At 32.3% G+C, this 21,538-nt stretch overlaps 3 protein-coding genes, 2 non-coding genes and 1 pseudogene across 9 annotated transcripts; 2 read left to right on the top strand and 4 right to left on the bottom strand.

Moving 5' to 3' along the window:
* Positions 1 to 286: 286 nt before the first annotated feature.
* LOC111295014 (putative WRKY transcription factor 74) lies at positions 287 to 3,143 on the bottom strand. Its single transcript, XM_022888355.2, has 3 exons — positions 1,793 to 3,143; positions 1,585 to 1,710; positions 287 to 861 (listed from the first exon to the last, which is right to left on the bottom strand). The coding sequence occupies exons 1-3, from the start codon at positions 2,578 to 2,580 to the stop codon at positions 714 to 716; spliced, it is 1,062 nt and encodes a 353-aa protein (XP_022744090.1). The 5' UTR covers positions 2,581 to 3,143; the 3' UTR covers positions 287 to 713.
* A 5,004-nt stretch (positions 3,144 to 8,147) lies between these two features.
* Positions 8,148 to 8,233, bottom strand: LOC149514938 (small nucleolar RNA snoR114). The gene has a single exon (XR_016327922.1). It is a non-coding gene; the product is annotated as a small nucleolar RNA snoR114 (small nucleolar RNA).
* A 7-nt stretch (positions 8,234 to 8,240) lies between these two features.
* On the bottom strand, positions 8,241 to 8,311 carry TRNAG-GCC (transfer RNA glycine (anticodon GCC)). The gene has a single exon. It is a non-coding gene; the product is annotated as a tRNA-Gly (tRNA).
* Positions 8,312 to 8,759: 448 nt separating this feature from the next.
* LOC111294381 (receptor-like protein kinase ANXUR2 pseudogene) lies at positions 8,760 to 11,951 on the bottom strand (annotated as a pseudogene). The gene has a single exon (XR_016327336.1). The product of XR_016327336.1 is annotated as a receptor-like protein kinase ANXUR2 pseudogene (transcript).
* Positions 11,952 to 14,175: 2,224 nt separating this feature from the next.
* On the top strand, positions 14,176 to 15,122 carry LOC111295313 (uncharacterized). Its single transcript, XM_022888744.2, has 2 exons — positions 14,176 to 14,781; positions 14,913 to 15,122. The coding sequence occupies exons 1-2, from the start codon at positions 14,268 to 14,270 to the stop codon at positions 14,990 to 14,992; spliced, it is 594 nt and encodes a 197-aa protein (XP_022744479.2). The 5' UTR covers positions 14,176 to 14,267; the 3' UTR covers positions 14,993 to 15,122.
* Positions 15,123 to 15,892: 770 nt separating this feature from the next.
* Positions 15,893 to 21,060, top strand: TPR10 (ankyrin repeat family protein). Of its 4 annotated transcripts, none has more exons than XM_022888742.2 (13): positions 15,893 to 16,051; positions 16,290 to 16,352; positions 16,452 to 16,622; positions 16,729 to 16,860; positions 17,114 to 17,253; positions 17,393 to 17,479; positions 17,835 to 17,960; positions 18,582 to 18,734; positions 19,213 to 19,284; positions 19,533 to 19,634; positions 19,970 to 20,140; positions 20,235 to 20,314; positions 20,691 to 21,006. In XM_022888742.2, the coding sequence occupies exons 1-13, from the start codon at positions 16,021 to 16,023 to the stop codon at positions 20,743 to 20,745; spliced, it is 1,383 nt and encodes a 460-aa protein (XP_022744477.2). In that variant the 5' UTR covers positions 15,893 to 16,020; the 3' UTR covers positions 20,746 to 21,006. The 4 variants fall into 4 exon arrangements, with proteins under 4 accessions (XP_022744477.2, XP_089599229.1, XP_089599230.1 ...); XM_089743103.1 differs by having other exon boundaries at positions 19,201 to 19,284; XM_089743104.1 differs by lacking the exon at positions 17,393 to 17,479 and having other exon boundaries at positions 19,201 to 19,284; positions 20,691 to 21,060.
* The last annotated feature ends 478 nt before the right edge of the window (positions 21,061 to 21,538 follow it).

Genomic DNA, 21,538 nt, shown 5'->3' with positions numbered 1-21,538 from the left:
TTTAAAAAATAATATACAGTAGGTTTGAGATTTAAATTTTATATACCAACCTCTTCATGCTTCTACCTTATCTTTTTTCTTTCTCTTAAATTTTAAACTCTTTTCTAACCAACCAAAATTAGAGATATAATGTTATACCAAAGTCCAAAAAATTCTATTTTGCTGGTAACATTTGATGGTCAAATGAGAAAAACAAAGAAAAACAGAATAATTTATAAAAATATAAAATCTTTGTAGCAATTAGATAAATAATGATAGAATGAATGGTCCACAAGTTCTCACTTTCGGAGCAACATTAACGCAAACAACTTAAAAATATTACGAAATCAGTTCACAGCAGCATAGGTTTTTTTGGCACTGCTCAAGTTACATGATTTTAGTTGACATTGTAGTTTCCCTTTTTACCGGTTGTCAATCATACATACAATCAAAGCTAAATTATCGAAAACAAGAAGAAGAAACATAGGTCACACATAAATTCAAAGCTAAAAAGTTCACAATTCCTATTCTATTTAAGAACCTTTTTGATCTACTTCTGTGGTTCAAGCTAAATTATGCAGAAATGCTCCACCATCTGTAATCTTAGTTTGAAACCCCATATTATGTACAATAGATATTCACATCTAAAAGCCAACCGGCTTTTTTTGGATTTTAACAGTTGGAGGTTGGGTTTTTTGAAGTCAAAGAACAAGAAATTGGTAGCAACTGCATTTTCATGTATGGGCAGACTGTGTTGAGAGTAACCTTGAATGATTATGCTCGCCTTCGTAAGTGACCATCAGCATTGAAGGGTCTTCCAGGCATCTCTCGACATGCTTCCTCGCTGGGCAACCTCTCATACTGCTACACTTATAGTATCCCCTGCATCATAAATGCTTCTCTGTTAATGGAATGGTTCCAGCAACAGGTTCAGAATAGCATAATCGGTTTAACACAAATAAAGCTTGCAACAAGAAACATTAAATTGTGTATTGGCGAAGGAAAATTGCAAAAGCTCTATATCAACAGCACGAGAATCATGTCTTTCTACAAGTGATCATGCTTAACATGTTATGGTAAAATGATTAATTCTTGCCTAAAGATCTTGGCAAGGATTTAAATTGGTCATTGATATCTTGAGTCTGTGTGAACGCCGCAATGAGTTAAAAAAATTGCCTAAAAGTTAGATATGTTGTTTCAAATTGATTCAATACTCAAAACTTGCTCAAATCAAGTCATTTTACAGCAGTAGGTTAGGCAGTCCTGTGCTTCAGCTAAAGTTAAAAGAGGCCTTGACAACGGACAAACCATTCTCTTGGCTTATTGTTGCAAAGACAAACCTTGTGTTAGCAGCATGACAGAAGCAATAGACCATAGTTGCCAATTTTCTCAAGCGCACACACATATAATTGGAAACCATTCCATCTATTACCAACTGATAAAGCCTAGCCTCCAAAAATTTTCAACAGCCAGCATAAACAGAGATGCATAAAACTGGAAACGAATTAAATAAATAAATATGAATGGTTATCTAATCCTGAAACTAGTAAACTGGTAATGACATCAAATGATAGAAAAAAAAAAAATTCGTGGGTTTGGGGTTACCTAGGGTGTGGAGAACCCTTAATTGGCTTTTGCCCATATTTCCTCCATGAATATTCATCAGGAGGAATATCTGCAACTTTGTTACTGATAGCAGGCACTTTAATAGACCTCTTAATCCTCAGTTTCCTGTAAACAACAAACAGAAATGATAAGCAAATAGAGAACAATAACATGAACTTAAACACATGAGTTAGAGATCAAAACTAACCTCCTTTTTGAACAATGGCATTTACCAGTGGTACCACATTTCATACTGCCATCTTCTCCCCTACCTGAACACCTTCTTCTTGATTGTTGTGAGATTTGATCAAAATGGTTTGGCATGCTAATTAAATGGAAGGAATTCCCATCCAAGTTAGCAACATTACCATCCATGCTCAAAGATGAGACAAATGATCTGGTTGATGACATGGTTGGTGTACAACTAGATCCATCAAATTTAAGGTTTATACCTCTATTGCTCTTGGAAAACACTATGTCAGCATGATATTTCATTTGTTGTTGCTGAAATTGCAGCCTTTGCATCTGTTGCTGATGATGAACAAAGTGGAAGTCTTGTGATGGCTTTAGTTGGGCAATGTGAAGGGAAGGGTTAACTGATGAATTCATTTCAAATGAAGGGTTCTGATCAAAGAACACCTTTTGTGTCAGCTGCAATTGATGTTTAGCTCTAGCATCAACTTCAAGGGGTGGTTTGTCAAACAGATTTGAAGGGTATACTTGAAGGGGTTTTGGTGATAAAATCGTTCTGCAATTGGGACTTTCTAGGAAGATTTTTTGAGGCAAAGTTGATATAAACTTCTTCAACTTTCTTACTCTTACATGACTCAAGTCATTGCTGAGAAGAGACACAACTTTTTTGAACTTAAACACAGCTTCATCAGTTTCCATCATTAAGTTGCTATACTGAACTTGATCCTTTGGTACAGACAAGAGACTAAGAACTTTATGACAGCTCTCGATAGCTGCCTTGTTAGCTTGTTCAACCTCCTCCATGCTCACTCAAACCTTACAAAAAACAACCCAAAACTCCTAAAAAACCTTAAAAACCAGATGAACAAAAAATTTCAATGACAACAAAATTTATCACTAACCCTTTAAACCCCAAAAATTAGTCCTTTACTCAAGGCCATTAGTACCCAAAATTAGAGACTAAGGCCTTGCCAAAAACTATAACTAGAAGAGACCAGGTTTTAAATGATTAAACACCAAAACATGAAACAAGACCAAGGCTTTGAAATTGGGTATTACTCAAAATTGAAAACTTTTTTTTGAAATTAAACATAACACATGAAAAATTGGCTATTTTCAATGGAAAAAAAAAACTGGGAATGAAATAAAACAAAAGTTAAAGTGAACAAATAACAGCTTTAAAAAAAAAAAAAAAAGCTCAGATGACAAAACCTTGCTAAAATTTGAACATAAGGAGAAAGAGAAAGAGGGAGAGAGAAAGTCCTAGATTTTATCCTATTAATTGAGAGGCGTGAAAGGAGACTTTTGCCTGGTTTCATAGACTTACTAAAACCACCCAAAGAAAACAAAGCCCCTCTTTTTTCTTTAACTAAAAATTTAAAAACTATCAGAATATAAAAGCAAAGTGTGTTCTGTTCATGGCAGAAGCAAAACAGAAAGACAGTAAAAGAACTCCAGTCTCTGTCAAAGATCCTGATGTGGGTCCCAATAATGACCCATTTTTCTTTTTCTTTTTCCTTTTAATTTTACTTTTATTAACAAAATCCAAAAAATTGTTATTTAATATATCAATAATTATTTTTTTTAATGTCATACGAATTTAAAATGTTCATAAGTGTTTCTTCAAATAAGTTTTAAACATATATTTATTATATTATTAAATTACATGTTATATATAAAATAATAATTTAAATTATATCATAATTTATAAAAATTATGTTTGAAAAATACCAAGATAAGTCACTTGGTAATATTATTTAGATATTTCTAAATTTGTTGACAATACAAATAATTAAAAACTTAATTAGTAAATTTATCGTAATTATCAAAAAGAAAAAAATAGTGGGATATAAAAAATATGATACATTTTTACGTGCAAATGAGTGAATTATTTTAAAAATAAGAGAAAAAATAAAAAATGAAAGGTTGAGTCTCGAAATATAGTTCAAAATTTTAATTTCAACGTCATTTGATTTTTTTTCTTTTTTACGATAAATTGAACAAATCATCAATTAAGTTTTCATTTAATTTTATTTTTAATAAATCTAATAACACTTCAACAAAGATTTTAATTAAAAAATTACAAATTATTTATTCAAAAAATTTATTTTTTTATTTAAAAGAAGATAATATACTATTATATAAAAAATGATTTAATTTGAACTCAAGTTTTAATATGTTTTTAAAACTTATTTATCACTAAATTAAAAAGCAAAAGACAAAAAAAAATCATTGTTACCTAAAACTTTCTAATTAAACTACTCATTAATTTATAATAATAAAATTAATTGTAGATTTTTTTTCTTTTTTCGTATATTGTCTTTCAATTTTCAATAAAAAGAAAAGAAAAAGCAAATTGCCTGTAAAAGTGGGGTCCATGGGTCCACTCTTGAGTGAGGGGCATCCCAGCTAATGCAAATGTGAAATGGCCACGGACGATAAATATTCTGCCACGTGTCTCAGCGAATGTTGACCAGGCAGAGCTTCTGTGGTCTGATAGTGCTTAATGTGGGATCCACTATGAAGAATAGTTGACTGACACAGATTCTCTTTGTCTTTCTTTTTCTGGAATTATTTTAAAACATATTTTAACTATTTTTTATTTTTTTTCTTTTACTTTCAATTTTATTTTATCATCATACATACCACTAAGTTGAAAATTAGAAACCTTTTTTCTTTTTCAAGTGGAAATAGATTCATGTTTTTTAAGTCATAATCATCATATGAGATAGCTTTTTTTTTACAATTGTTTCAATTAAGTGTTATCCTAATTTATTAGAAAATTATAAAATTAGCTTGTTTGAAATTATTAATTTGACTATAATTTTAAAAATTTTTATATAAATGAGATTATGATTTGAATTTTTAACGTGTTAAATATTATTTTTTAAAAATAATTATATAAATCAATTGAAAAAAAATTCATATTCGATTTTTAAAAATTTTTATTTATCCTCTTAAAATTATTTGGCACATATCAATTGAAAATAAAAATTTCTACTACATGGAATTTAACTATTACTATCATATTTCTCCATTTGCTTGATAAAATTTGATTAGAAAAATATCACAATAATTTATTTATAAACACTTGGATGATTTGAATATACCTTTGCCTAAATAAATAAAAATGACTTTATTAACAAATTCAAATTTTTAAAATAACAATAATATGTGGTGAAAAATACTTATTGTATAATTGAAAACCTAACAATTTCAATAAAAATTGAAAGAAGGAATCATTATTTTTTTAATTCTATCACTTGATTTTTGTTAGGGTTCAAAGAAAATTTGGACCTCATTACTCCATGATGACTACCATGCCAAGTAAAAAAAATTGTGTATTACATTATGTTTTATAGGATTTAGGAGGAAATAAAATTGAAGGGTTAGAAAGAAAACTATAAAATTGAAGGGTTAGAAAGAAAACTATCTCCTTTTTTTTTTTTCATTTTTTTTCGTTCTTTTTCCTTTATTATCAAACACAATGTTACAGTTAATCAAGACTAAACTTAATTTTCATATGTTTTTAAGGTCAAAAGTGAAGGCAAACAATAACTAAAAAATGTCAAACAGTGAATTGAATAGAGAAAGGGGAGACATATATTAATTTTGATAAATTCAATTACTGATCTATAATGATATAAAAAAAATTTTGAACTTTGGCTCCACCCATGCATAAGGTAATTCAAAAACAAATTTCCCTCATGTTTTTAATTTTCATGTATTCTTAAGGTAAGTTTGAATCTCATAATTCTTATTTGCAATAAAAAAAAAACAAATTAAAATCTTCTAAAAATAAAAGAAATTGAAGAAACCCATAAAAAATAATTATAAAATCTATATTTTAGTTTTTTTTTTAATTTTCTTTTGGCTTCAATTTTTATTTCCAAAAAATAATCTAATTTTTATTTCCTTTCATTTTTTCTCTTTCTCTTGTCAAATGGGCTTTTAAGTTCTCTTGTTGAGCAAGCAAACAAAATGCTAGAATTGAATCCCTACCCTAACAACCATTTTATAATTTAAGGGAATTTTTTAAAATAAAATAATTGAATATATTATTTATGGCATAAAAGAAGGAAGAAAAATGGACATGACAGGCATCTACCCCATTGGGTTACCCCATCAATTCCTCAAAATGTTGATCTATTGTCAAATATTTATGCGGATTGACATCATATTTCTCCAATTAAATTTCATTTATTTGGAAACTTATGCAAGCTCTAATGATATCCTTACTAGGCAAAAACAAAGGAAATGATGATAAACTCACATTTTATTATTATTATTTTTTTATATTTGATGCATTGTTAGTATATAGATTTTATATAATGTTAGTAAATCAGATATTGATAATTCATTAATAAAAAAAATTAGATGATAATACTTTATTACTAAGTAAGTTTATAAAAAAAATTTAATTTGTGTATATTTATTTTAAGAGTTAATATTTGTTCATTAATAAAATATTATCATATAATTTATTAATAATATATAAAATCTATTTACTGATAATATATCAAATATAAAAATTTTTTTAATTGAAGATTTTCATAATCTCTCATATTAAAATCACTTGATATAAGCATATTTTTAACTACAATTGACTTTGACACACTTTCATATTATAGTCTCTCTCTCTCTTAATATAATACATCAATGCTAAATGGCCAAACTCCCAAAGTCATTTCACTTGACAAACATTATCATGTAGGAAAGTCATCTCAAAATCCCTTGCTTCTTTAATTTAATCAAGAAAGTGCTAATTTTGTTGACTTATGCACCAATAATTGAATATGAGGTGTTCTATAAGCTTACAACTATACATCAACATGACCATATGATAATATTTTTTTTTATACATATGATGATTTATGTCTTAAAGTTACATAATGCAAATGGTTTCATCCATCTATAAAGCAACCTTTATAATACATTCATATGTTTTCCAAAGAAATTTGTACTTTAATGTTGTATATTGGAAGATTCATTGATCAATTTTGAGTTACATAATGAAAATATTTTCTCACTTAAAAATGGCAAAATGAACTTAAACCAAAAAATTCGTTTGAAAAAAAATTAAATTCAAATAATTTCAAACTTAAATTGACAAAAAAAAAAAAATCAAAGACTCACAATTCAAAATCTTTCAAATTGTAAACAATTTAAAACTTGAACTAATCCAAAATAAAATTAGATTTGATATCAAAATTGCAAAATTTAATTAATAATTTTATTGTAAATTTAATTTAAATATGATCTAAACTTAAAACAATTCAATTTAAAAAAATTTCAAACCCGAAAAGATTCATACGTAAATTTCGTGCTTGAAGTAATCCAACCGTAACCAATCTATTGCCAACTTCTAAATTATCAATCCATAAATCCTTCCATCTTATACAAGATGCCTAATTCTTCTTGCAAGAATATTTAGTTGGAGATGGAGGAAAATTTTTATTATTTTATTAAGATGCCTAAATATCTAATCAAGCTACATTAGATTACACTAACTGGAATATTCAATTTCTAGATAGTAAGCAATCAATTTTATTAGTACCCGGCACGCAACTATGACTTTGGAAATTGTCTTGATTATATTAATTGTCAAAAGAGAATGTGCAAAGCAAAGCAAATTTTCTTTTATTAATAGAAAGATTTGAATTCGATAAGATTAATAAATTATTAAACAAATGGGTCCTCAATATTTTATAGAGGTCTTGATGTCTCTTAAATTTAATGATTTGTGTATTCGTATCATGTAAAATATTAAAATTTATTTATTTATATCTTATTTTATATGAGAATTATGTGTCATAATTTATTTTTATACAAAAATTTAAATATATTTTTTATTTTATTTAATTTATATATAGTTATTATTAAAATTTTAGGTTATGTTACTTTTGTATCTTATTTTCATATTAAATTTATATTACCATATCATATTATATTTTAAATTATTAAGTTTAATGTCTCTAATTAAATTCAAAGCATGTTCTCATTATTATTTTTTAGCAATAATGATTTTTAAGTTTCATACAATTTTGTTGAATAAGTATAAACATATTTATTTACCTCATATTTAATAAATTAATGAAAAATTACTTTTTAATAAACTTTAAAAAAATTGGAAAAAAATAGCACAACTATATGAGGTTGACTATACATGCATTACTAGGACAAAATATATATATGTTGATATGATTTTTGTCTTAAACATAATTCTAATTAAATAATAAAGAGGAAAAAATAAAATAAATAGGTAATTAATCCTTTTGCTTTGTAATAGTAATTTGTTATTGAAATTAAAAATTCGTGAAAAATGGGCCTTTTTTAGTTGGAAAAAAAAAGAAAAAGAAAAATGGGAAAAGGAGCTCAGATGCGTAATTTCTAATCGTTGGATCAGAGGGACGTGGTGGACCTTTCAACCACAAAGCGCAGTTAAACGTCACTGCTCCTTGAGATGCACCAGCCGGGAATCGAACCCGGGTCTGTACCGTGGCAGGGTACTATTCTACCACTAGACCACTAGTGCCTTTTGGGAAATATTTTTGCTAAAAAATATAAAAAATAAAATTAAAAACAATTAAAATCTATAGATTGAAAGATTTGTTTTATAAATTGTGTAAAATATGAAAATTTTTAATAAATTTAGATTTATTTTTAGATAATCATTTTTAGTAAAATTTTAATAGACCCTTAATTAAGTACTAGTTAAATTTGAATTATAAATTATAATTTCAATAATATTTTACATATTATTAGATTTTTTTATTGAATTTCATCAATACGTACATTGTTTTAGATTTTTTAGCAGTTTTTATTATATCATTTTTACTAAAAAATTTTTATCTAAAATTTGTCCCACAGTCGAATGAAACCTCATTGAGACATTTGGGATTCATATTAAAAACTACAAGAAACTTTGGAATTGTTCTGATAATCTGAAGAAATTTATTGAATAAAAAAATTCTTTTGCAATTCTGTTGGTGATGAAATTGAAATTGAAGAATCAAAGAAAATGTACAAGTTTTTAACATGGTGAATTATAGTGATAAACACAACTTAATTATAGTAGTACCAGGCAAGTGGGAAACTTTGATTTATATCACGTGTCTGATATTATGCAATGCTAGAAAAAAATAACATAGAATACAAACGGTATAAATGTCACCCTCTTGAGTAGGCAAAAAAAAAATGGTTGTTCTTCTTGTAATGCTTGAGTTCCTTGGCTTCTTCCCTTTGATCACTGTGAGGTCAATGGCCTTATCAGTTTCCAGGATGATTTTCCTTTAGCGGCCTTTTGGATTGACAAGTTGAGAGAAGATGACACTCTCATTGTCAACTTCCTCACTCAATTCATGCTCACTGCCAAGGCTGAGGTTGCCTACATGTAATGCTTCTCTTTGGCTTCTTACACTAGAATCTGTTGAATGGACACTTCCTTGATCACTTGTTGAACTCGAACCGGGCTTCGAACCATCTGCAGTTTCTTGCAGTTGGAGAGCAAACTCAAGATTCCACAACACATCACCCATGTGAGGACGCTCAAGTCCATGATCAGATAAGCACTTCTCTGCTGTATCAGCAAACTTCTTTAGACATTCTGGATTTATTTTTCCTTTCAAATGAGGATCAATGATGTCTTCAAGAACTCCTTTCCTTTGACAATGAAGGGCCCAATCTGCAAGACTAACTTGTTCCTTTGGAAGGCTAGGATTCAGAGCTGGTCTAGCACATAATACCTCAAAGAGGACAACACCAAAGGAGTAGACATCGGATTTTTCAGTTAGTTGCTGCCTTCGGAAATATTCAGGGTCCAAGTAACCAAAGCTACCTTTTACCACTGTACTCACATGGCCTTGATTCATGTCAGGACCAGTTTTTGAGAGCCCGAAATCAGAAACTTTGGCAACCCAATTTTCGTCCAAGAGAATATTTGTTGTCTTTACATCCCTGTGAATAATGGTGTACTTAGCTCCAGTGTGGAGGTAGTGAAGTCCCCTGGCTGCTCCAATACAGATTTCCAACCTTTGTTTCCATGACAGATGAGACTTCTTGTTGTTGTAAATGTGCTCCCTAAGAGTTCCGCGGGCCATGTAGTCATAGACCAAGCACATTTCACCACCATCCTCACAGAAACCAATCAAAGAAACCAAATGCTTGTGTCTCAACTTTGAAAGCATCTCAATTTCAGTTTGGAACTCATTAATTCCTTGTTCTGATGATGGATTGGATCGCTTAATAGCCACTTTGGTACCTCCATCAATAATTCCTTTGTACACCTTACCAAAGCCTCCAACTCCAATGACATTAGATTCATCGAAGTTCTTTGTGGCTTGTTTGATTTCTGATATAGAGAAATGGCGAGAAAGACCTTGAGCCAGTGTCGAAAGATGGCCGCTATTGCTCTTGCCATCTGATTTGCTACCGGTTGTATGGGAGTTCCCATAAATTGGTAGCCAGCTAGAGGTATGTGATTCAACCCCATGGACTCGCTTCTTCTTGGTGTAGACAACAATCAATAGTGCAACCACCACAAAAGCAGCAGCAGCTCCTCCTGTAGCTCCACCAATTACACTACTGTTGGACTTGAAAGACCTTTTAGGCTCACTCTCTGCTTGAAGAAGCATGGCTGATGGTTGTGGATTGCTGCCTGCCAAATTCTTGCTCCCATCATTTAACTTGAATATCTCTACTCCATTGAGTTGAGAATCATAGTATTCTGGCTTTGATGCAGTTGATGGAGTCATATCTATCTGAACCATTTCATCGCCTGGCCCATCAGAGACAACTATTGCATAATCTTTGTATGTTGGAACTCCCTTTCCATCTGTAAATGCAATTATATCAGCTGGACTGGGATCAGCTTGGGCAGATTGATTGTTGATGTAAACGTTGAAAACTCTCTGGTTGACTTTATCAAGTTGGAACTCACAAAAATGTAATCTTACAATATACGTGAAATTGGCATCAACCTGAAACAACCATGTCAGGTTGAACTTCAAGTTCAATTTAGAATCTCTGCCCATTGCCCTTGCTGTCCTGTAAACATCTTCTGGAGCTGAAGACTTTGGCAAATCTTTGTAATCAATCCTAAGATTTTTACTTGCCTCAATATTGACACCCATGGCAGCACCATACAGGTAAGGATCATCATTATACCAACTCCTTAAAAGGCCACCAGCATCCTTGCTAGGAGGAATAGACTGTCCACCAACATTCAGTCTGAACATCATCTGCAAATTCTCTGTTGAAACATCCACACTTGATGAATCATATCCCACCATATTAGTCATGCCAAATAAATTTGGCATGGCAATCAATTCAATCCCATTTACAAAAGCAAAAGAGTTGGTGTAGTTAGTAGAGGGTGTTAAGTTAATATTTAAGACCTCAGAATCCGAAGGTGCCAAAGAATACTCATTAACAAGATAAGCCTGTGTAAGGGCTTGACATGTAATTGCAGCACTAAAATTGTTCATCAGGGTGAGCCCTCCAGCAGCCACCGAGAAATAGGAATTGGTAATATTGAAATTGGGGTAAGCTGAAGGATAAAAATGAAACCTGACCAGGTAACGCTCCTTCGTTTTTATGGGGAACTGATAGGTTGCTGGGGATGTGAAGATTCTGGCATTCATGTATGGAACTGTAGAAAGAAGTGAAGGGTCTTGATATCCAGCTTGGAGTTGAACAGAACCGTTGGATTGAAGGAGGTACTTGGTATCTGGTTCCCATGTCCTCCCATCTTCATCTTTGCCACCCTTCGAGCCACAGTCCACAGCCAAAGGCTGGCTTGATACAAGAATGACATTGAAAATGATAGAAAACAAAGCAACAGAAAGCACAAAATGGTTCCTGTTTGTCATGGTTAGAAATGCCAAGAAGCACTAAGGGCATTCAATGGCGTACAGGAAAACAAAGCAAGAAGGAACAAGTTGAGTTCTCCTGTACGCCTAAACTGGCTACTTTCTTTTTTCCTTTTTTCTTTTTTTTTTTTTTTTAACTTTTGCAGTTGATCGGATTAACCTAAGCCATCTCTACTCTCCCATGGAAACTCAAACATTGGCAGGGCTCGCCTGGATTAAAGGAAGCAAACCAGGAAAGAGAAGGAGGTTTTATTATCTTTTGTATTATGGTTTCATTTTTTTTCTTTTTTGTTTTGCCTTCCATTTTTGGTTATTTGTCCAAACAAGAAGATTGATTGTTGAGACAGGTTGTTGGAAATTGATGAAGGAGAGAGAGAAACGTGATTGTAGGAATTTGATCGGTTCTAACAGGTTTGAATTCCCTTTAAATGCTAAACAAAATACTAAATATATCATTGTTCTCCTCAAAATTCTACTTGATATCAAAATTTTTAGACTGTTGTTCTAGATTGTTGAGGCTGTCACTACATTGAAAAATAAATTCAGCTCACTTTCACAATATTTCTTAGTTCTTCTCTTTCTCACAATAATATAACATAAAAGTTATAATAATGAAAAGGGTTAACCTGCGATTTAGCCCTGAATTATCATTATTCACGATTTGGTACTATAGAAAAAATTCACCAGTATCCAATTTTTTTTTTCTCAAGCATTTTGCTTTGCAAACTAATTCTCGTAACAGATTTGACAAAAAAATAACGAATAATATGACAGCACATGAGACATTGTTTATTCGTTAGTAATTTGATTAAAGCTAAAATATTAAAAAAGCTCTTCAATTGTTTCACTATTTTAAAAATAAAAATTATACTTTTATCATACACATAAATTTTTATTATTTTATTTGTATTAAAATAAGTTCTTATTTCGAATGAACTGTGAATTTTTTTCCGATTTTCTTTAATATGGTAAAAATTGATTATTTATATAAGTAAAGATTTTACTCTTGGAATTTGTAATAGTGAGAAATTGATGTGTTACATGCATGATATTTTATATCAAAGCTTATTTAGGTATAAATTAAAAGTTAAAGGTTTATTTGAATATAAATTAAAAATTAATGGCTTATTTGAGTGTAAATTAAAGATTAGAAGATTATTTAAGTACAATAAAAGTATATGAATTTATCAAAATAAAATAATAAAGTTCAGGGACTTTTTTATTATTTTAGCCTTCGATTAATTGTGCTATTAGTTGCATTATACTTCACTTAAATAAATTTAGGTATTTAATCAATTTTTTTTTATAAATACCAAATCATTAAAAGTAACATAGTTCAAGGACCAAATTACATATTAACACTAATAAAAATATGCATAAAGTCTGGGAGACTGCTCAGCAATGGCCAAAGAAATGCATGTTCCAATCTCAAGTTACAGATAATTTGAAGGTTTAAGTCTCATGACAAAGCAAGTTTCCAAATGACTTAAAGATGAACAACATTAAGATGAGAGCTGAGCATAAAGATAAGTGACAATGAAATTCTCCCAGCCTCAAGCATAAAGATGAGAGTTGGGCATGGTACAAACTCCAATCATTAAACAGAATTCTCACCCTGTCAGACATTACGAAAATTGTTTTCTCTCCAATTGTTACTGGATTTTCTGATTAATTGTTTTTATTATGGGTCCCTAGTGTAAAAACAAAAAGAAACCAACGTTTTTTATTGTAAAAATGATCCTATTCTTAAAACATGAATAGCAAATAATGAATTTAGGATTTGGTTATAGATGTTGCACATAATATTTTTTGAATTGTCTGATATCAAAATGTTGCAGACATTAGAATCTTGATTTGTCTGTACTTGATGTTAATGGAAGTTGTTTATCACACTATACATAAGACAACAGACAGCAAAGTGGAAACTTCCTTGATTCAGGGAAATAAAATTTGCAGAATTCTGTTGCAAGGTTTAGAAATGAATGTAATTGTCTCTGGTATCAAATTATTTTTCGTGTTCTTAACCATCCGTAAAAGGCGGTATGTACTGTATAGGACAATTCCTTTAGCAAATACAATGTTGCAAGAATGTAGCTGAGCCATCCCTACCTAACAGACATGGCAGAACTCCCCATTTCCCCCTCCAATATTGGCATTGCTACTCTCTAAATATAACATTGTGGGGTTTGCAGCTGACAGTTACAAATGGATGGTTGAATAAAAAACCAATCCCCATAACGGATGCCAACCCTTTCTTTCTCCATTAAAGCCCACTCCAAATCAATCTCCAGCTTAACCTGGTTGTACTGGTGTTGTTTAATCTAACAACACAATCAAAAGTTAATAAAGACAAATCACTCGAATTCGCAATATATAGCTCATTCCAACAGAGCCCTCATCCCCATCCCCATCCCCCACTTTTACCATTGCTTGGCCGCGTCAGCTTCAGTTGCTGCCGCGGCCGGCAAGAGGCAATAAGCTTCTCTTTGTGTTCCATTTATTGCCAACAAGATACAAGATACAAGAAGAAGCTTATTGTTTTTAAGGTATCTCTCCATAGATACAAATAAGAAAAATTGTCTTGTCTGGGGACAACACAAACTTATCTTCCTTTTGAGCTAAATGTGTGAAAGGACAATGGTGAAGGACGGAGAGCCAATAACAAAGGCCATTACATCTTCAGCATCTTCATCATCATCATTATGTGACTCAGAAACAGAAGACTTGCAACGTATGCCATTGGTTCCATCACCATTAATGAAAAACAAGAGATGTTTATCCAAGCAGTTATCAATGTGTGAGACCTCCAGGGACATTGCTTGGGAGAGAAGGCGCCGCCAGATTCTTCGTCAGGAGAGACGAAAGAACGGGATTAATATTGAAACTAGTGGCTTGACTGATGAAGACTTGCACGAACTTAAAGGGTGCATAGAGCTTGGATTCGGATTCAATGAGGAAGAAGGTCAACAGCTATGCAATACATTGCCTGCTTTGGACCTTTATTTTGCTGTAAACCGTCAGCTTTCTCCTAGTCCAGTTTCAACACCTAAAAGCCGAGGTTCATCCTCAACATCATCACTTGGGGCCAGGTCATCTTCTTTTGGAAGTGAGTCAGATTGGAAAATTTGCAGCCCAGGTAAAGTTTCAATGCCTAAAACACATAAACCAAATGAAATAGCCACAATAAGGGTAAAATCTTATTCAACGACAAAATCAGGTTGGTTGGTTTCTTGCAATATTGATTATGCTGCTATTTCCATTTTCCAGGAGATAATCCTCAGCAAGTGAAGACTAAGCTTAGGCATTGGGCGCAGGCTGTGGCATGTTCTGTGATGCAGTCATATTGACCTGTGGGTTGGCTTGTATAGAGGCAGGAAAATAAAAAAAAAAAAAATCTAGAGTCAGAATAAAGATTAAGTCAGAGAGAGAGAGAGAGGTTGGCTTCATTGTTTAGGTTCTTCCTCTGATTAATTAAACCAAAAAATAAAAAAGAAAAAGAAAAAAATGTGCTATCAAGGAAATGGTGCAGCTTATTTTTAAGAAGGGTCAGAGAGATTGACATTTGGCCCTGGAAAAGTTTGGTTAGAAGAGGTCTCTGCTATGGATTCTTCCAAATTTCTCTTGAAAGAACCAAGATTTGTAACCAAATTTTGTATCACGGTATCTGATGTAAACAACAGCACTAGGCATTGGCCTGGAAATTTGTACTGAAGGAATGTACTGTTTAATTGCTACCATTTAATGATTTAGTTGAAGTGCTTCAGCACAATGATGAGATGAAGTGATACCAGATATTTAGGTCTGTTTTTTTTTTTTTTTTCAACATTGCATTCTGAACCAGTCTCTTTTCTTTTATACTTACTAATTTCTTGAATCTCCAATGCTTCTTTTCTTTTATACATTGTTTCATCCAGGATTTCTTAGATTAAATTCTACAATCACACAGCTTGAATTCCACAGCGCTTGTCAAAATGATGGGGCTAAATAAATTTTAAGGAAAAAAAATTGCATGTGCATACCTACATACATGGACAAAAAAGATTTTGAGAAAATTTTCAATTATTTTTTATAATTTAAAAATAAACAAAAATACCGTTTTAAATCTTTTTTTATGTTATCATGTGATATTTTAACGTGTAGTACTTCAATAATTTTCACTATAACTCACTTTAAATAATATATTTACAAGAAAGTGAAAAATTTTAATCCTTTATTAACTCTGTTGTAAAACCCTAGAAACTTCTTCTTAGCATACAGGACAGCATCCGAAGGCTTTGGCACAGCCTAGTATTTCAAGTCAAGTTATTAACTCTTTGTACTTTTCAGAGCAAACCCACCAAAGGCAAAGTAGGGTTTTACAAAGGCAACAGTAACCATGGCGTCTGATGCCCCAACTGCCCTCGCAGGTTCCCACTTTCTTCACCTATTTATATTTATGCATATGATTCTGCATTGTTGTTTATTGGGTTTTTAATCTTTAACGTTTAGATTCCTTTGGAGCCAAAAAGTTGAATGCTTTAACGGGGATTCTGTGTTTCTGTTGCTGTGTATTATAGATGGAAGTTTATGATTTTTGTACCCTGAATGCAAAAATTCAATAGCTCTAAGATTAAATTTGGAAATTTGTTGATATTTTTATTGCAGTAAGGCAGAAAGTTCAAAACTTTTTGAATGCTGCTTGCACTGGGAATCTTGATCTTCTCAAAAGTAAGGCAATTCAAGTTTTGTCCTTATTTATTATTCCAATGGTTCAATGTTAATTGAAATGCTCTTTTTTGGGCTTTTTTTTATATTTGTTTCGAGTAGAGATTGCGGCTCAACTTGATGAGGGGAAGGGACTGGCGAAAACAGTGGCAGATATTAAGGATGCCAATAAACGAGGGGCAATTCATTTTGCAGCAAGGGAGGGCAAGACTGAGGTGTGCAAATACTTGCTGGAAGAATTGAAGCTTGATGTTGACACACAAGATGAAGATGGTATGCATTTGATTTTTACATCTTATGTAGCCAAAATTTTCCAGTGCTCTGTTCTTTGTGTGCTAAAGAATCTTGGACTTGAATTCTTGAATTACTTAAAATTCAGGTGAGACTCCACTCCTTCATGCTGCTCGGCAAGGTCATACTCTCACTTCAAAATACCTTCTAGACCATGGTGCCAATCCTGCTATACCCAGTGAATTAGGTGCCACAGCTTTGCATCATTCAGCCGGAATAGGTGGGTTATCTTTAGCTTGTTTGTTTCTTTTCTGAGGATGGGGGTGGTGTCTATTATTTCTTCAATTCTGATCTGATAGTGTACTGATTTTAGTTCAATGTGATGTTACTAACTTGCTATGGTCCATGGCTCATTGTAACAAAGTTTACTAGAGAGCTATTGTCCATGGTAATTTGACCTGCCTAAATTTTTTTTTTTTTCTTAACCAATCCTTGTGAATTCTTACGTCCAATTTACTACTTCTTGCTTGCAGGGAATATTGAGTTGCTGAAGTATATACTGGCCACAGGTGTTGAGGTTGATTTGCAAAGTGATGCTGGCACTCCTTTGGTTTGGGCTGCCGGTCATGCTCAACCTGATGCTGTAAAAGTTTTGTTGGAGCATCATGCTAATGTACGTTTTCATGTTGTAATACTCGAATAAGAAAAATTCTAGGGACTAGAGAATTTTGTGTTTTCTTTAGGGACTCCTGTTTTGAGTAGTTCCTTTGATGTGAGTTTGTCTTTGATACTTATGATGATTACTTTTGCAGCCTAATGCTGAAACTGTGGATAATATCACTCCATTGTTGTCAGCTGTGGCAGCAGGTTCACTTGCATGCTTGGACTTGTTGATTCAGGTTTTGTATCTTCTTAGTTTTCTACCATGTTGGAAACTGTTTTCGCTTATGATAAAATGCTTTCAAAATGAAAACTTAAGAAGAGAAATAACCAAATCTTTTTTTATACTTTTAGTTGCTTTACTTGACAAGTGACCTCTAAATAGGAAGTTTGAATTTTGCAAACAGTTCCTCTTTTTCCATTTCTGATCTTTGTTTCTTCCCCCCCCCCCCCCCCCCTCTCTCTAAGTAGATGGATTGCTAATATATAATATTATTTGACGTTGGCTCTGAAGCATTTATTATGTTTAACTATATGCCGTCCCATGTTAACATTTCATTGTTGTCACTGAATTATGTGTTTTCTTATATTCAGGCTGGTTCTAAAGTGAACATTACAGCTGGTGGAGCAACTCCATTGCATGTTGCGGCTGATAATGGAAGCCCAGACTTAATAAACAGCTTATTGAAAGCTGGAGCTGATCCTAATGCCATTGATGAGGTGAGGTCACTAATGCATTGGTTTTTCAGAAAATAATCATCCTTTTGCTTTAAAGTTTTTTTAGGGATCTGTTTGCATTTACTGGTAGGATAGTGGGATGTTTCTTGTGGGGTACCTGTCAGATGTTGAAGTATCAAACTGTTATTTAAAGTACTGTTTCTATTGTCTTCTGAATGTGCTTGTACTAATTTAAATGTACATTTGGGACTTGTAAGTTCCGAGCATCCATAGAATGGGGATGCCAGTTGTTTCTATTAATACATTTTATACTAAGTGATGGGTTTTCACTTGTATGGTAGCCACTGCTGCCTTCTGAATTGGCATACATGACTCTTGAGCTGTGATCTAATCTTTAAAGAGCGTACTTGACAATAGATATTTGCTATTTCGAACTAGAACCTCGGGCAAGAGTTAGATTAAAAAAAAGATTCATCAAGCTCACTTTTTTCTTATTTTATGAACAAAAAATTTTTTCCCAAGGATTTTTAGTTTTTCTCTTTCAATTTTAAGGAAAGTGAAGTATAACTCAGTACCAAAGTACAAAATGGTAGTTAAGTAAGTTTTATCTGCAAAATGGTAGTTGACTTCATACACCATTTTCCTTTGTTCATTTCATCACAGGATGGCCAGAAGCCCATACAAGTTGCAGCAGCCAGAGGCCAACGTGGGGCTGTTGAGATCCTTTTTCCTTTGACATCAAGAATTGATGCCATTCCGGAGTGGACTATAGATGGGATTCTTGAATATATGCAGTCTGAAGCTAACAAACAGCTGGTACTAATTGCCAAATTTAGTTCTTTATGTTTTTCTCCTATTTCATTTGGTATTTTCCTTTTTAGTGTTGGAAATTCAAGGAGATCATATCAGCTTGAACTTTGATGATGTCCATATCCTGGCTTTTGTTTAAAATTGTTGTCAAGTGTTTGTTCTCTGTTCTTTTCGTGTTCCTTTCTCAAGTCTCACATGGATTTGCATCTTTGTTTGTTCAACTGAAGAATGCCTTTTAGCTAATATCTACATGTGCAAAGAAATTGATTACATATCTTATGAGAGGAAAGAGGAAATCTCCTTACCAAAGAAAAAAAAAACCTGACTGACTACTGTTGCTTCAAGTTACTTATCGGTTTTACTGTGAATCAAATTGAAGCAGATTGTGAGCTTGCACTCCTTTTCTTAGCTTCTTTATTTTGCTTGGAATGCAAATGTCAACATACACTGGTATTTATATTTATATTTGAAGTTTATTTTGCAGGATGAAATGAAAAATCTGAAGGACACTAAGGCAAAAAGTGACACCACATTGCCAACAAGCGATCTCCCTGAGGTGTCCCCTTTACTCTATTTGGGGAATTTTTTCTTGTTGGTTTTGTCCTTCTAGATTTTGTTTGTTGGGTTACTTTCATCCTTTTGAGCAATGGGCTTTAAATGATGCGATTCCCACGGTTTTTCTTTGTGGTTAACTGTTGCTTGTAATTTTCATGGTTGGAATCTGTACTTGATAAAATACCCTAGAGTTTGAAGTAATGAAAGAAAATATATATTCTTCTCATATATCTTAAACAATGCACATAGGTGGCACCGGAAGCAAAGAAGAAAGCCGCAGAAGCCAAAGTGAGAGGAGATGAGGCTTTCAAAAGAAAAGATTTTCATATGGCTGTAGATGCATATACACAAGTAAGATAGTAATCTCATCTATGCAATAGCATTATTCCACCTATCCTAGTACAAGGTTGGAATCTCTTGTTCCTAGACTAGAAATTCATTTCCCGAACTTTGAAGCTTCACCCTGCTTTTTAGCTCTTTTTCCTGTTTCTTTTTCTATCAACTGATGGAGTAACCTGCAAAACCACATGCCTAAGCACTTTGATTGCTAAACTTTTTGCACATCACAGGAAGGTAAATTTGTTTTCTGGCATTTGGTGAATTGAGTGTGTATGAGCCTTAGAAGTGGGTAACTCAGTTAACAACACAATCATGTGATTTAATCTCATCTGCTGATGCACTTACAGGCAATTGATTTAGATCCGACTGATGCTACATTACATTCAAATAGAAGCCTTTGTTGGATCCGTCTTGGGCAAGTTGAGCATGCTTTAACTGATGCAAAGGCTTGCAGAGCATTAAGACCAGACTGGCCAAAAGCTTGCTATAGGGAAGGTGCTGCTTTGCGATTGTTGCAGGCATGTTGCAATCTTTTACCATAGTTATCAAAGTTTCATGCTGCTATTGTTATTCTTGTTATCTGACCATTTTTAGCTGCTCCTTTTATTGCAGAAATACGATCAAGCAGCCAATGCCTTTTACGAGGGTGTGAAGCTTGACCCTGAAAATAAAGAACTCGTAAATGCTTTTAGGTTTGTAATCTCACTCTCTATCTTCTCTGCTTAGGTCATCGTTTTTAGCTGTCTGTAAAACCGATTTGCCTATTGCTAACTTAAAATTTTAGTGTTTTTCAAAGGGATATGGGCACGATGTGAAGGATCTATAGCAGATAAAAAAATGAGTTTCTTTCCAAAGTACACAAGTCGCAACATTTTGACATTATGATTTCTTGTTTCATGTTTTTATCGATATTTCCTACTATCAAGGAGATGAAAGCTATATGCCAATGATCATTTAAATATCTGGATAAAGCTGGTTAATGTTCTTGCTGTATCTATTGTAGTTTCGTTTCTGCATTGGCTCTAAGATATGCATTTGCCTTCTTCCAATGATTTACCAAATTTGCAGGGAAGCTGTTGAAGCAGGGAGGAAGTTTCACGGTACAGATCAGGAAAAATCTTAGGTTCTACTTGGATGATACACCAAAGAAGAAGATGAATGCACCGTGCTCACTTTTTCTAGAGTGAAGATTGTGTTTTAAGGCGATGTTTATCAGAATGTATTATTGGCGAAACAACACAACAGAAAGTTGTGATCATAAGAGTACATAGAAACATTTTTAAGAGCAAATCTATGTTCCATTAGAATTGCATGCTTCTTTCATGCATCCTGGTTTCATGAGTGACTGTAGACTTTCTTATACTCTTGCAAGAGTTTTGCCACACGGAGAGATTGCCATGCTTTTAGTTTTTGAAATCCATCTTTCCTTTCCCTGCCACGTTCCTAAGATTGCTAGCTCTCACTCCTTGTCCTGACATGAAGGATTTTACCATGAATTAGCCCTCAAAATGCTCAACAAGATTGTTAATCAGTAAAATTATAAATTGAGTACCTAATATCTATGACTTGGAATTTTCTTTTATTTTCTCCTCACGTATGGTTTTTTTGTTTTTTTAATTTTGGGTATTGAGATAAAATAATTTTAGATTTTATATGAAAATAATATAAAAAAAAGGAGAATGATATTGTTTAAAATTTTAATTAAAATTATATATGAATTTTATAAAAATTAAAAATATATTTCGTATTTAACGTATTAATGTTAATTATGATAGATATTATTTTCAAAGAAGGATTATATATAAAAATAATATTAATTAAGCCAGCTTGTACGCAAACTTTCCCAGCTAATGTCTTTTAATGTCTTCAACAAAAAGAAAAGTGGTATAAATCAAATAAAATTAAAGAATACAATT

This window comes from Durio zibethinus, chromosome 14 (genome assembly GCF_047325235.1).
Source record: "Durio zibethinus cultivar Kanyao isolate XHJ-2024 chromosome 14, ASM4732523v1, whole genome shotgun sequence".
Classification (NCBI taxonomy): Eukaryota; Viridiplantae; Streptophyta; class Magnoliopsida; order Malvales; family Malvaceae; genus Durio; species Durio zibethinus.
The sequence above is the reverse complement of the archived record's forward strand: the minus strand, read 5'-3'. Positions and strand labels throughout refer to the sequence as shown.

Coding starts and splice junctions, on each gene's coding strand:
- LOC111295014 (XM_022888355.2), bottom strand. CDS start 2,580: ATGGAGGAGGTTGAACAAGCTAACAAGGCAGCTATCGAGAGCTGTCAT. Junction 1,711..1,792: donor TGCCATTGTTCAAAAAGGAG/GTTAGTTTTGAT, acceptor TGTTGTTTACAG/GAAACTGAGGATTAAGAGGT. Junction 862..1,584: donor AAGGGTTCTCCACACCCTAG/GTAACCCCAAAC, acceptor TTTATGATGCAG/GGGATACTATAAGTGTAGCA.
- LOC111295313 (XM_022888744.2), top strand. CDS start 14,268: ATGTGTGAAAGGACAATGGTGAAGGACGGAGAGCCAATAACAAAGGCC. Junction 14,782..14,912: donor TTGGAAAATTTGCAGCCCAG/GTAAAGTTTCAA, acceptor TCCATTTTCCAG/GAGATAATCCTCAGCAAGTG.
- TPR10 (XM_089743103.1), top strand. CDS start 16,021: ATGGCGTCTGATGCCCCAACTGCCCTCGCAG. Junction 17,480..17,834: donor GCTTGGACTTGTTGATTCAG/GTTTTGTATCTT, acceptor TCTTATATTCAG/GCTGGTTCTAAAGTGAACAT. Junction 19,635..19,969: donor CTGTAGATGCATATACACAA/GTAAGATAGTAA, acceptor ATGCACTTACAG/GCAATTGATTTAGATCCGAC.